General features: G+C 41.6%; 1 protein-coding gene and 1 long non-coding RNA gene across 3 annotated transcripts in view; one reads left to right on the top strand and one right to left on the bottom strand.

Moving 5' to 3' along the window:
• LOC115253526 (chaoptin-like) overlaps positions 1-11,227 on the bottom strand; it is a 256,460-nt gene extending 245,233 nt beyond the window's left edge. The window contains exon 1 of one of the 2 annotated variants that reach the window (XM_062844948.1): positions 10,919-11,227. In XM_062844948.1, coding sequence (XP_062700932.1) covers positions 10,919-10,951 — 33 coding nt within the window. In that variant the 5' untranslated portion in view covers positions 10,952-11,227. The remainder of the gene's footprint in view (positions 1-10,918) is intronic. The other variant, XM_062844947.1, reaches the window with a different exon arrangement.
• LOC134285039 (uncharacterized) overlaps positions 1-12,629 on the top strand; it is a 102,599-nt gene that overhangs the window by 77,482 nt on the left and 12,488 nt on the right. The window lies entirely within an intron of this gene.

Raw genomic sequence — 12,629 nt, 5'->3', positions numbered from 1 at the left:
TTAAGCCATTTTTACTTGTCACCGGGAAACTCGCAAGGCTGTCGGGTTACAATAGTTTGAATCGGCCCAGAGGCTCCCTGTAACCAGTGATGCCATACACAGATTTATCTGTATTACATAGGTTTTTGAGAATCAGTACAGATTACTTTTATATGAAACTAGCTGTCCTGGCAAACGTCGTACTGGCACTTTTTGTTTGACAATTGTTGAGCTCATTTGTGCACCGCAATTAGGGTATTCGTTCCCTTATTAAGCATGTGGCTCCCATTTTCATCCCACGAAAAACAAAGGATTGAAGCGCTGTTTGTTTTGTTTCTTATTTTTGTATTTTTTGTTAGAAGTGAGCACCCATGAAAACAAAAAGAACGGAGTCAATCGGTGCCGTAATCGCTTGTTTCCGATTAGGATGACAATGGGAGCATGAGATTACTGATGGCACACATACCCTAGATTGATTTTATTGCGATCGTTTTATAACTCGCCAAGTGCATACATATTTCAGTTTTTTTTTCTATACCTTTTTCAGCTTATAGACAATAGACATAGCCACCATCAATACAAATCTAGCCATGCAAGAGTCATGCTGGTCAGTTAATCCATGAGTTTTTTTGCCTCAAAGAAAATTCAAACTCATATTTATTAATAGAAGATACAGATTTTCGAGCTAGAGGGGTCGATATTTTTTTGTATGGGATAGAGTTTTTTCCTCCGGATTTTGCATGGTATACAGACGTTTGAAAAAAAGTTATATTGTTTTTTTTTAACCACCTGGCATTTTTGGCTGAAACACTCCTAAATCCCGGTGAGACCCCTGAAATGCTTCTGAAACCTTCCTGGGACACCTAAAACGCCCATGAGACCCCATGGAACGCACTTGAGACCACCTGAAACTCCCCTGAGACACCTAGAGTTCTCTATTAATTCCCTGAGACCTCCTAAAGCATCGTTGAAACCCTAGGAACCCCCAGATTCCTGAATAGGGGTGACAATTGTCCTTCTCGTCACGACTACGCGTAGAAAAAAAAATCATCTTGACCCGAAATAACAACGCTAAGGACTTTTCGTCGCCGTCTAAGTCCTTCACGATGATGCTGCAGAATCATCCAATATGGACGAGTAACGATGACTGCATAGTTTACGCTCTCGTCGTCGTTTCTGTTCGGCCACGATTAAAATACTTCTTTAGCCCCCTGAAACACCCCTTAGACCCCACTAAATTAGCCCCCTGAAACACCCCTTAGACCCCACTAAATTAGCCCCCTGGAACTATCTGACACCTTCGTAAAGTGCCCCCGATACCCCCGTGAAAACCTCTGGGACCCTCTGAAAAACCCCAGTGTATGTGGCATAACATTCTTCCTCTCATTGAACAACCGTGTTTAAAATGTATCTTTATAAAAAGTACGCTTAATAAAAAAGTGTAAAAAATACAGTCATAAATGTTTGTATACGTATCTGCTAGTCGATCACTAGTTTAAGTTTTAAGTATAGACTTTTGGGGACTTTTGGGTCTTTTTACAATAGCCGAAATAGGTCACAAAATTTATATACTAAAACCTCAATTTATGCACATGCCTGGGGTGTATAAACTAAAACTGTGCATAATTTGAGAAGGGCATGAAATAAGGCTTTTTTTTATTTTTTTAGTTTTTATTTATGTGTACTTAGATGCTAATTCTACACTTCATAAAATAAGGGAAATTTGTGCATAACTTAAGTATGGGCTTTAATGAGGGAATCTAGTTCGTGAGAACAGGTCTTGCTCCTGGGCATTTGAGGTGAGGCTAAGGGGGTTTCCATAAAGTTCCCAGAGAGCCCAGAAAAGAGGGATCCAAGGGGCTTCAGGGGCGTTTCATGAGATTTGGGATGCCTTTTAAGCGAGTTCTGTTAGGTTTTGATGGCGTTTTCGTGGGATTACGGGAAATTCAGGGGCATTTCAATAGAATTTAGGGGGATTCAGACACGTTTCAAGTGCTTTAAGGGCAATTCAGGGGATCTCAGGAGCCTTTAAAAGGCGTTACAAGGGATTTGAAGGGCGTTTCACGGCATTTCAGAGTACTTTCAGAGAATTTAAGAGGGTTTCAGGAGCATTTTAAGGGTGTTCCTAGAGATTTTAGGGGCGTATGATAACATTTCAGGGGCGTTTCAAGGTATTTCAGGTCAGGGTCGTGTCAGGGGGTTTCAAGAATAGTTTTAAATAAAATTGCATTTCAGGGGCGTTTTAAAGGATTCCCTGAGTCCATGAAAATTCTCTGCAACTTTCTGAAACGCCTCAAAGATCCCCCTGAAACCCTCTCAGACACCATGTAACGCACCTAAGAAACCCAGAAACTCCCTAAAACTCCTCCGTAACGCTTCCGTAACGCCTCTGGATCCTATGGAAATGACCTGAAATGCCTCCGAAATCCCCCTTAAACCCCCTCGGATCCCATCGAACCTGAGACGTTCCAAAAACTCCTCCGTAACGCCTCTGTATCCCAAACCCCATAATCCCCCTTAATTAATTACGGACCCCATATAACGCATCTGAGCCGTTCCGAAACCCCTCATCCGTAACGCTTCCGTAACCCTCTGAATTCCGCCGAAAATGCTCTGAAACTGCCTGAAATGCCACTGAAATCCCCCTTAAACCACCTCGGACCCCATATAACACACCTGAGACCCTCCGACCAGGCCCGGATTTGAGGGGGGCACGTGAGACCCTTGGAAAACCCCGAAAACATACATATAACGCCTCCAAAACTCGTCGAAAATTCTCTGAAACTCTCTGCAATTCGAAAACCCCCTCAGACCCCCGAAAACCCCCCAGAGATCACCTGGTACCCCGCGAAAACCCCTTGGCCTTTCGAATACTCATAAATCGCTTTGTGAGTATTTAGCTTGAGCTTGAGCTTGATTGACCGCCGCCCGTAGATGCTAAATACTGCAGTATCGCCAGACCAGCTACACTCACGCAAGGAACCAATGGAGATATCTGCTGGGGACTAAGCAGGTATTTTCAGTGTGTAAGTGTTGGTGCCCTTCTCAGTGTTGGTGATCTTTTTGGGCGACAATGGCGCCTGCCACGTCAGGTTGTAGGTCAATGTGGGGGAAGGGAAGGTAAGCGATTATTGCAATCTTTTGTATCCACAGCAAACCGAATATACCTCTGCGTCTGCTCTGCACACATCCATGCGGATGTCAGAGTGTTGGTACGATATGGCTGGCAGTGGGTTCACACATTAGTGCGTGGATGCCAGGCGTAAGGTAAATGATTAGTGTGTATATTACCCTGAAGATAATGCGGCACAGTTCGCTTGATTGCACTCGATATGCGTTATATGATAGATTGACAATGTGCTGTGAAAGTTGGAAGGTTAGTGGAACGGATTATTCAACAGTTTCTTTTCTAGCGAAGACATGTGAACATACATGAGTTGTATATGTACATATATAGGAAAAAGAAAATATATAGAAAGATACAAAGTTGGAGTAAAGGGACAAGCCAGGGATTGAAACTACGACCTTCTGCATAAAAATCAGTAGCGGTAGCACTAGACCCCCTACCCCGCCATCATAAATCGCTCTGTGGGTATCCAATGAAATAATTAAATCAAATACTTAGGATATGTATATGTACCTACACATTTAAATCCTTGATGGACGCAAATAGTATCGCCTTGGCGCCTTAGATCCTAAAGATGTAGATTCACATTCCCCCTGACACCATTCCATCCGAACAGCAACAGAGAAACACACCACAAATCGCAAAGCATATGCAAGCATAAATTTGTTGCTCACATGCAAACTTCACTTCCTGTGCGCTCGGGAAACTAGCCATATCCGACCGCCTCGCCCGTCGCACCGAGGCCAGTAAGGCAAGGGTTACTTCATACTAGAGCTGGCCCACTCCCCCCGAGGCGAGGCGCTGAGCCAAACCTAGTGGGCATCCAGCAAGCTGCCACACCACCAATGGAGGTTAAATTGTATGGTGCCAAGAGTTACGGCATTTCCTTCACGTGTGTGGTTGGTTGGAGGAAGGTATCTCTACCAACTGCCGTAGTCGCACCCAGTTGGATTGGTGCGGTGTTATGTGGGTGGAGGTCCAGGTCCAGATACACCCAAGTACAAGACACACGCTATACCCTGTTTGATTCCAGCGGGCAGCAGTTTCCCAACTTGGCTATGAATTTTATCGCTCCCCTCCGATCCATACGGGAACCCAGTCAGAGTCGACGGAACCGGTGGCGGCAGCGACGTTGATGCCGATGCACGATGGTGCGATTCCGGTTAAAAGATATAAAAGTCGCTCAGCCCGAGGAATTTGAACTGGGCGAGCGAGTGAAGAAACTAGACTTCTTACGCGGAAAACTCCTCAGCTAGGTACGGTTTGGTTGAAAGTTCTGGCACAGACAAACAGACGTAACACTTGCGAGATTTTCATCGACCACACTTTTAACGATCATTTTAAATTTTCATAGTTGTGGCTTTCACAACCAGAGGCGCGCGCATCGTTTTTCTATGCGTTTGACGTTTCACACTAGCGCCTTCTGTTGACGATACTGCACATCAGAGTGAGTCGTGCAGCTTTTCCACCAGGTGATGGTAGTGTGAACTTGGCGATGGATTTCCATGAAAATCGTTCAAGGTGTTACGTTTGTTTGTCTGTGGTTCTGGTGTTCACCCGTCGCCCAGCCCAGCGTCATCGTTTTTGTATTAGCAAGCAGCAGTGCTCAGCGCACACCCAATTTGGCGCGTGGGTGTGTGGGGAAGAGGAGGAAGATAGAATTTACGAGATAAGCGCAAACAGAAAAGTGGGTTATCCGCGTGCACTTTGGTTTTCTTTTACAGAGCTCACGAAGACGATGCCCCGCGGAGTCTACATACATACATATATACTGCCCGGCAAAGCGATATTGAATCGTTCGTTGATTGAGGAGACTGTTGTAAACAATCTTACGTACTCGGTTCATCTAATTTATCGGAAGAATTGAACTAGTTTAGAATTTATCGTTTAAATTTCTAGATAAAAGTACAGACGAATCTACAGCGGATTTTGTGGAAAAATTCAACGGAACCTAGATATCTATTGGGCGTAACTTAAAAAACAAACTGAGAAACAAACTGCTAAAGAGATGGCGACAGATATTTTGGATTTTTTTAGTGAAATCTTCGGAGAATGATTTGTGGCATTTAAAAAGGAATGGATCAATGAAGCCAACTTTTCTAGTATTCACCGCATCTAAACAGAGGCGCCACCATAAATGGACATTAACATTGTGACAGCGGTGGAGTTATGTCAAACATACAAGGCTACGGTGGCGCTATCTGTTCATTCCACAGCAACCGTTTTAGTTATTTTAGTGATCCATTGCCAACGGACAGTTGGTTTCAAGGCCATCCATCCCAGCAGAAGATCAATTAGCGTGCTGCAGCTTCGCCGAAGGAGAGCATGATAATTGGTAACTATCCAGGATAGGATGCGTCACTAGGGTGTGGCTAATTTCAAAAAATCTCTCCGATATATGGTTTCCCAAGTGGAAAGTGATCTACTAGTCGAAATAAGTGAGCTGTACAAAAATGAGCGATTTCGGTTGATATTTAGGGGTAACGCAAAGAGTTCAAGTAAAATTTTTGTTAAAACAAACTTTTAATAAACATTTCAAATTTAATTTTCGAACTTAATTTTTCTAGACTAAATCGGTGATTTTAGAATCCAATTGGGCCAAATTTATGCTCAAAATTGCGATATCTCTACATCTCACATCTCTCCAGAGATTCTTCCAGAAGGATTCAGTGATGCCTCAAGGCCACCTGGGATTCCTTCAGAAAATTCCACAGGGATACCTCCAGGAGTTTTATCATTCATTTTTTTTTCAGAAGATCTCTCAGGACGATCTCGACATGGATGCCTCCAGGGAAATCTTCAGGAGTTCCTTCAGAAATTCTTTCAGAAGGATTCAGGGGTGTCTCTTTAAGATACATCATAGATTCATTCAGAAGATCCTTCAAGGATTCCCATAGGGGGCTGTTCATAAACCACGCAGACCAAAATTTGGTCATCTCAGACCCCTCTCCCCCCTCGTAGTTGTCCGACCATACAAAAATTTTGAAATTTGTATGGAGCGTAGACTTTGGCCAGACTCCGCCTCCCCCTCCCAAAAGTCTACGTGGTTTATGAACGGCCCCTAGAAGGTCCTGCAGAGATTAGTCTGAGAGTTCCTTCAGGGATTTCTTTTGAAGTTCCTTTAGAAATTCCTTCTAAAATTCCTTCAGGATATCCTTACGGGATTCTTCCAGAAGTTAATATTCCAGGGATCGCTGCTGGGGTTCTTTCAGATTATAGATTGAGATTGAAATTTTTCCAGGAGGACTCACGGATGCGTCCAGGAGTTATATCAGAGATTTCTCCAGAAGCTCATTCAGGAGTTCCTACAGGTTTTCCTTCAGGCACAAATAACAGACGATCATCCTAATACACGAAACGTGTGTAAACCCGGGTAGACGAGAATGTCTAAATCATATCTCAAATCGAACACTTTTTGCTGTCATAGCTCGATGTGATTTTGATGAGTTATTCAAAAATCTAATGAATATCACACGAATAGCTCAAAGTGATATGATATCAGTTTTTGTTCTTGTCGAAATAGCTGAAAATTTCTACATAAGAACAATATTAGCTCTTCTGCACGAAATGGAACACATACACCCATATATCAATGTTAGTGAAATGCCATGTGCCCATTTCTGAGCTGTGCAAACGAAGTACCGCATGCTCTTATTCCCACGTTATTAACAACAGCGAGCCACAGTTGAGTGGTAAGCATCGCTGCCTGTGAATCCTTAGGTCGTAAGTTCAATGCTGGATGCTGACATTTTTTTTATTTATTTTTTTTTTGAAAACGAAAAATCTTATCTGCTATTGTTTTGATCTTGTAATATCTTTACGAGCTATTATTGAGTAGTTCACCATATTAGATTTTGCTATTATTTCTGTTCTTTTACCTCTTATATCAATCAACCCAATATCAGTTTTTGTTCTTCAGTAATTCAATCAATCATAACTGAATATGCTATTCATCAGATTTTTCCACCTACTCGGGAACTCTTTCAACCGTCATTACAATAAGGAAATCGAAATAGCATTTAGAGATGGCGCAACGATCGCATTTATAACGCTTGAGTGCAAATGACATACGCAAATAAACTCTGTAACATGGCAATTACTGCATGTAGCAAGTTTTTACACAGGTTTTGGGTAAAATTTTGTTCTAGGATAAACATCTGTTATCTGTGCTTGTAGGAGTTCTTTCAATAATTTCCCTAAGATTATAATCAAGCATGTCACCAGGATAATCTTGCGGGATCTTTCATGGAATTTCTACTAGTAGTCCTCCAGGATTTCCTTATGGATTTTTTTAAGACACGAACAACGTCTTCAGCTTTCGGCTGTACAGACTGTTTTAAACTTAACATTAGACAACGGACAACGGAGCATGCACAAGTGGAAACGGGGAAGAAACTATTCTCACGAAAAGTTTCAATGCCCGAAGTGGTAATCGAACCCTCACCCCATAGCGTGGTGCGATTATAAGCTCGGTGACCCTAACCGCACGGCTACGAGGCTCCACTCCTAATTCGTCCATGAATCGCGCCAAATTCGCGCGAGGACCGAATTCCAGGGGCAAATCCGCGCCAAATCCGCGAAAATCGTGAAATCCGCAAGATTCGCGAAATCCGCGCTGTTGCAACAACCCTGTGCATCATCAGCGGAAGTCGGGCCTACTACGGGCTCCAGAAGAATCTGAAAAAGATTCACCCACGTTCCAAATGCAACATGTACGAAACGCTAAAATTGAAACGGGTGAATTACCGTTTCATTGACATCCCTACATATAAGTGTGAACTTGCGCCTGTGAGATAGGCAGCAAGGGTGAAAGTGCTCGAATTAATATGAAGGAGAAATATGAGTAAGAATTTGATAATGGTGATAGGCAGTTGTTGGTAATAGTTAAATGGGACACCAAGAAAGAAAATTTTAATGTGAATTTTTAGATCAAGAAAATGAAACCGGAAACAAAGGAAAAATAAGAAAAGTTAGGGGTCTTGACTTGGAAAGAAATTTCATTTGGTCTTTCCCGTTCAGACCGCCGAACAAGTTAGATTAAAAAGTGAATATTTCGTGAAGCTGATAAAAAGTTAATCAAAGTAATATATAATAGTAAAAAGAAGAAATGAATTCAAAATTAATATAAAGTTTTTAAAGCTATTTTCAGAATTAAAGTAAAAGTTTTAATATCCTAATAAAAATCGTGAGTGAGCAGGTGAAAACGTTAGGAAAAAGTAAGAATTAATTAAAAGTTATAATTTTCCAAGTGTTAATCAAAGTAATTACTATAGGCAGAAAAAATCGTGAGAAGATCGAGTGCTGCTACAATAGGGAGAAAAATATTGGTTTAACGTGAGGTAAATGGTGTGATTGGTATGGGCTACGAATCTTGGTGCTAACTATTTTTGACTTTCGCAGTCACCAGTCGTGACCACGATCCGTTGGGTGGTTTGTGGAAGTGTGGAGAAAAGAGACCCACGTTTGCGGTCTCGCAATGTGCATGCGAACACCACAACTGCAAGCATACGAACAATAGCACCTACTCGGTATCATCCGTGCTAGAGATCAGGCGGCGGCGATCCCCTGGATATATTCTTTGCCTCGTGGCTGCGGGCCACCAAGAGTATACCCAGAGAGCGTGGTCATCGGATTTGGTTGTTCGGACTCGCGTGCACCACCCGTCACCACGTGGTAGCAAGGATTCGCGAGCGGTTTGACTGGGGAAAGTCTGCCACAGCCAGCGCGATCGCCCATTCTCACGTCCCGGGAAAAATCCATGGTAGACCGTCTAGATCGTACCTCCCACCGAACCTTCCACCACCCCCCGAACCGGCGTAAGATCGTGTCGTTGTTTACAACCGCCTGGGAGCAGTCGGTTTCCGAGTTTTCGCCAACGACGCCTCCCGACGCTGCACCTTCGTCGGGCCAACGAATCGTCCTACGGGTAGCTAGAGAGCGGCCCATACCAGCAGCAGCGAGCGTTCGAGAAGACGGCGGCCGTGACCCAAGGCCGACGTCGCCAGAGGCTACGACACGAAGATAGGTATACCTTTACCTCAAGCGCTGTAAGTACCACCACCATTACGCTCCGGCACCAAGCACGTAACCTTGATTTAACCACCAACATATGAACACTCCAACAGTGTGGTAGTGGGGATAGGTTTAGAGAGAGAGAGAATTGTATTGCTCATGATTATACAGAGTTGCAAGAGTGACGTCACTATTAGGTTTTTTTTTCTGAATTCAATACAGATAAACGATATGTTGCAACAAAATATAGAATCCAATTAGAAAATAGCTTTAAAGAGATTAAAGTGCTTAATTTTATTTTAAATTGAATTTTAAATGCATGTTTCTTTTTACAAGCTTCAAATAAATGGATACTTAGATAACAAATGAAATTTGGGAATAAAAAGGATTTTTGGAGAGAATTTTTGGATTTTACATTTGGGAAGGAAACCTTGCGATTGAGGGAGAACCTAAGGAGGTGGATTCTGTAAGTGACTTAATATAGAGTTGGCTGGGCAAACGAACCGTGAATTCTGGCAGACGACTCACCTCGTCTGGCGCGTAAGCTAGAATTTTGGAGGTCCTTGCAGGATCCTCCTTACATTGGCGCCCAACTATCTTAAAGTTTCGACCCACTAGAATTGGAAATTTTATTTTTATTACCAACATTGCTTATTACCGTTAATGTTTAGAAATTATTTTTGAAATACGGATTATTGGTTCGTGCACTAGAAGTAAGAAATATTTGAATTCTTTCCTAATATTATTATTATTATATGTATATATTTTTTTTGGTTTTCGGGTTTTTTTTTCGTAGGATAGTATTTTTTTTCTTTTTTTTATTATATACGGGTTTATTGGGTGAAGAACAGAATAGATAGGCATTTTTTTTTTATTTTTATCAAATTATTACTTTTTATAAAAAAAAAACTGAATTTGTTTTCAAAAAGCCGCACCGGGGTACCGATATTCCTAAAACATTTAAAAGAAACAAGACATTAGAAATGGCGAAATCTATTAACACTAGCATGGTTAATGCTTTCGATTTAAGTGAAGAGGAATTGGAATATGAACTGAGAATTAGAAACATGCTACAATTGGAACCAGAGCAAAAGAAACGAGAACGACTAAGGAATGTTTTCAAAATGGAAACCCAAGAGTCGGTTAAGATTCATGAAGTCACATATTTTGAAAATGAATGGCCTTTGGCTGTGAGAAAATTAGAAGAAATAGGAGAAGGGCTGAAGGGGGATATGCATGTTAAGTGGATATCTCAGCTTCGGCACTGGAAAGAACGAGTATACAGAGCAAAAGTAGCAGATTTGGCACAAGAGGAACGGAAATGCGATATTTTGATGACTATTCGTAGACTTATGGCGCTTTACAAAGAAACCGCGAGACGACTAATGAACTTAAGTGACCCAGAAGACGAAAATTTGGAAGGAGCAATGGGACAGCTAGGCCTTGATCAGAATTGGAACGAGAAAAGAAAAGTTCAAGAAAATTTTGAGAATAACATAAGATTTCACAGTAGTTTAGCAACAAATGCTCACAACATACGAGAAATGCCTCAGGGTAAATACGTTACTACGGAACCGATACAGCAAACAGTGGGTGATTTATTCAGAAAACTACCAAAAATTCAGGAGCTCAAAATCGGCCCAGAAACTGCAAGAAGTATGAATCAAGGTAGAGAAGCAATGAGATTAGGGGCAATCCCTAAAGATAGGAACAGAGAACGTGCAGAACAGGAAGCTAAAAAGGAAGAAAAGAGGGGAAAGAAGAAAGATAAGCAAAGAAAAACCAGTAGGAAACACTTACCCAAAAAGTCGTCATCCGAAGACGAAAGCTCATCTTTAGATTCTCTGAGTAGTTTGTTGTCTTCTGTTTCAAGCTCTGATTCGGAATTGCCGGAAAGTTCTGATCGGTGGTTTGTAACAGGTCGCAGAGATGATCGTTTTCAACATTATCGCCTAGATAGATGGGGAATTCAGTTCAGTGGGGATGCTCATGGGATGGACGTCTCCGATTTTGTATTCCAAGTAAATGAACTGATAGTTTCTGAACGAATCCCGAATGACAGATTTTTGGATCAGGCATATATTCTCTTTTCTGGAGAAGCGCGACGTTGGTATTTTACCTATAAAAAAAAATACAAAACCTGGAATGATTTCTCTAAGCATTTGAAAATCCGTTTTGGAGACCCAAATAAAGACAGGAAGCTGCTTCAAGAGATAAAAGATAGGAGACAGAAGAAAGGAGAATCTTTTGTAGCTTTTTGTTCAGAAATCGAGGGCATGTTTGAGCGGATGACAAAACAATATTCGGAACGAAAACGGCTTAAAGTCTTGAGGAATAATATGCGCAGGTGGTATAAGACAAAACTGACGTTTTACAAAATTAAGAATATTGCCCACCTCAATATGCTTTGTCAGCAGTTAGACAAGGACAGCGGTAGAATATACTCCAAAAGTTCCCAACCATTCAAAAAGCATGTTAGGAATGTAGAAGCGACATCGGAATCTTCAACGTCATCGTCGGAAGACGCTGAAGTTTGTGCGTTTGAACGTCGCGGAAAGCCAGAGCGGAAGGATAGGGTCAAACATTTCACTTCTACAGCTGCCGAAGTTTCAGGATCGAGGGAAACATTGAAAGAACCAGTCGCACTATGCTGGAACTGTAGAAAATATGGGCATCGTTGGCGGGACTGCAAACTTCCTAAAGTAATATTTTGTCATGCATGTGGAACACCAGGGGTGACGTTTTTTACTTGCCCTAAAAGCCACAAGCTTCCTCAACAGAACTCAAAAAACGAGAGTTCGGAAGAGAATTGAGGGGTGCTTCTTTTCCCAAGACTCAGTATAGCCCCAACCAAGGGGACACTACCAGTATTTATGAACTTGTTGTAGAACCCAGAAAATGTCCTCATTTAAGGATTAAAATAGTAAATTCAGAGATTTTAGCGCTCCTAGATTCGGGCGCGGAGATATCAGTCATGAATTCTGTAGATATTCTAAACAAATACAATTTTGCTTTGCATAAAAGTAAGCTTAAAGTAGATACAGCTGGAGAGAATAGTTTTAGCTGTCTGGGGTTTGCAAACTTACCAATAACTTATAATAATGTTACAAAGGTAATTCGAGTCTATATAGTGACAGAGTTTTCAAAGAAGTTAATTTTAGGAATAAATTTTTGGAGGGCATTTGATATAGTACCCGCAATAAAAAATCTAAACAATAGAGTTCACGCTATTGAAAACCTGCAGGAGATTAAAGCAGACAATTCATTAGAACTTCACGAAAACTACTTTTCCAATGATAATGAACCCATATTTTGCAAATTCCGTAATTTTGTTGATGCACTGGAAGAAACAGTTAGCGAGGATGAGGATAGGTCGTTGGACATACCAACTTTAGACTTCGAGTCTATACAGATAGAAAATATTGAAACTGAACATTACCTCTCGGTACAAGAAAGGGGGCAACTGTTGGACGCGATTAGCCATTTTCAAGTTTCGGAGGAAAACAAAATA

This window comes from Aedes albopictus, chromosome 1, assembly GCF_035046485.1.
Source record: "Aedes albopictus strain Foshan chromosome 1, AalbF5, whole genome shotgun sequence".
Lineage (NCBI taxonomy): Eukaryota > Metazoa > Arthropoda > Insecta > Diptera > Culicidae > Aedes > Aedes albopictus.
This window is presented reverse-complemented; position numbering and strand designations above follow the sequence as displayed.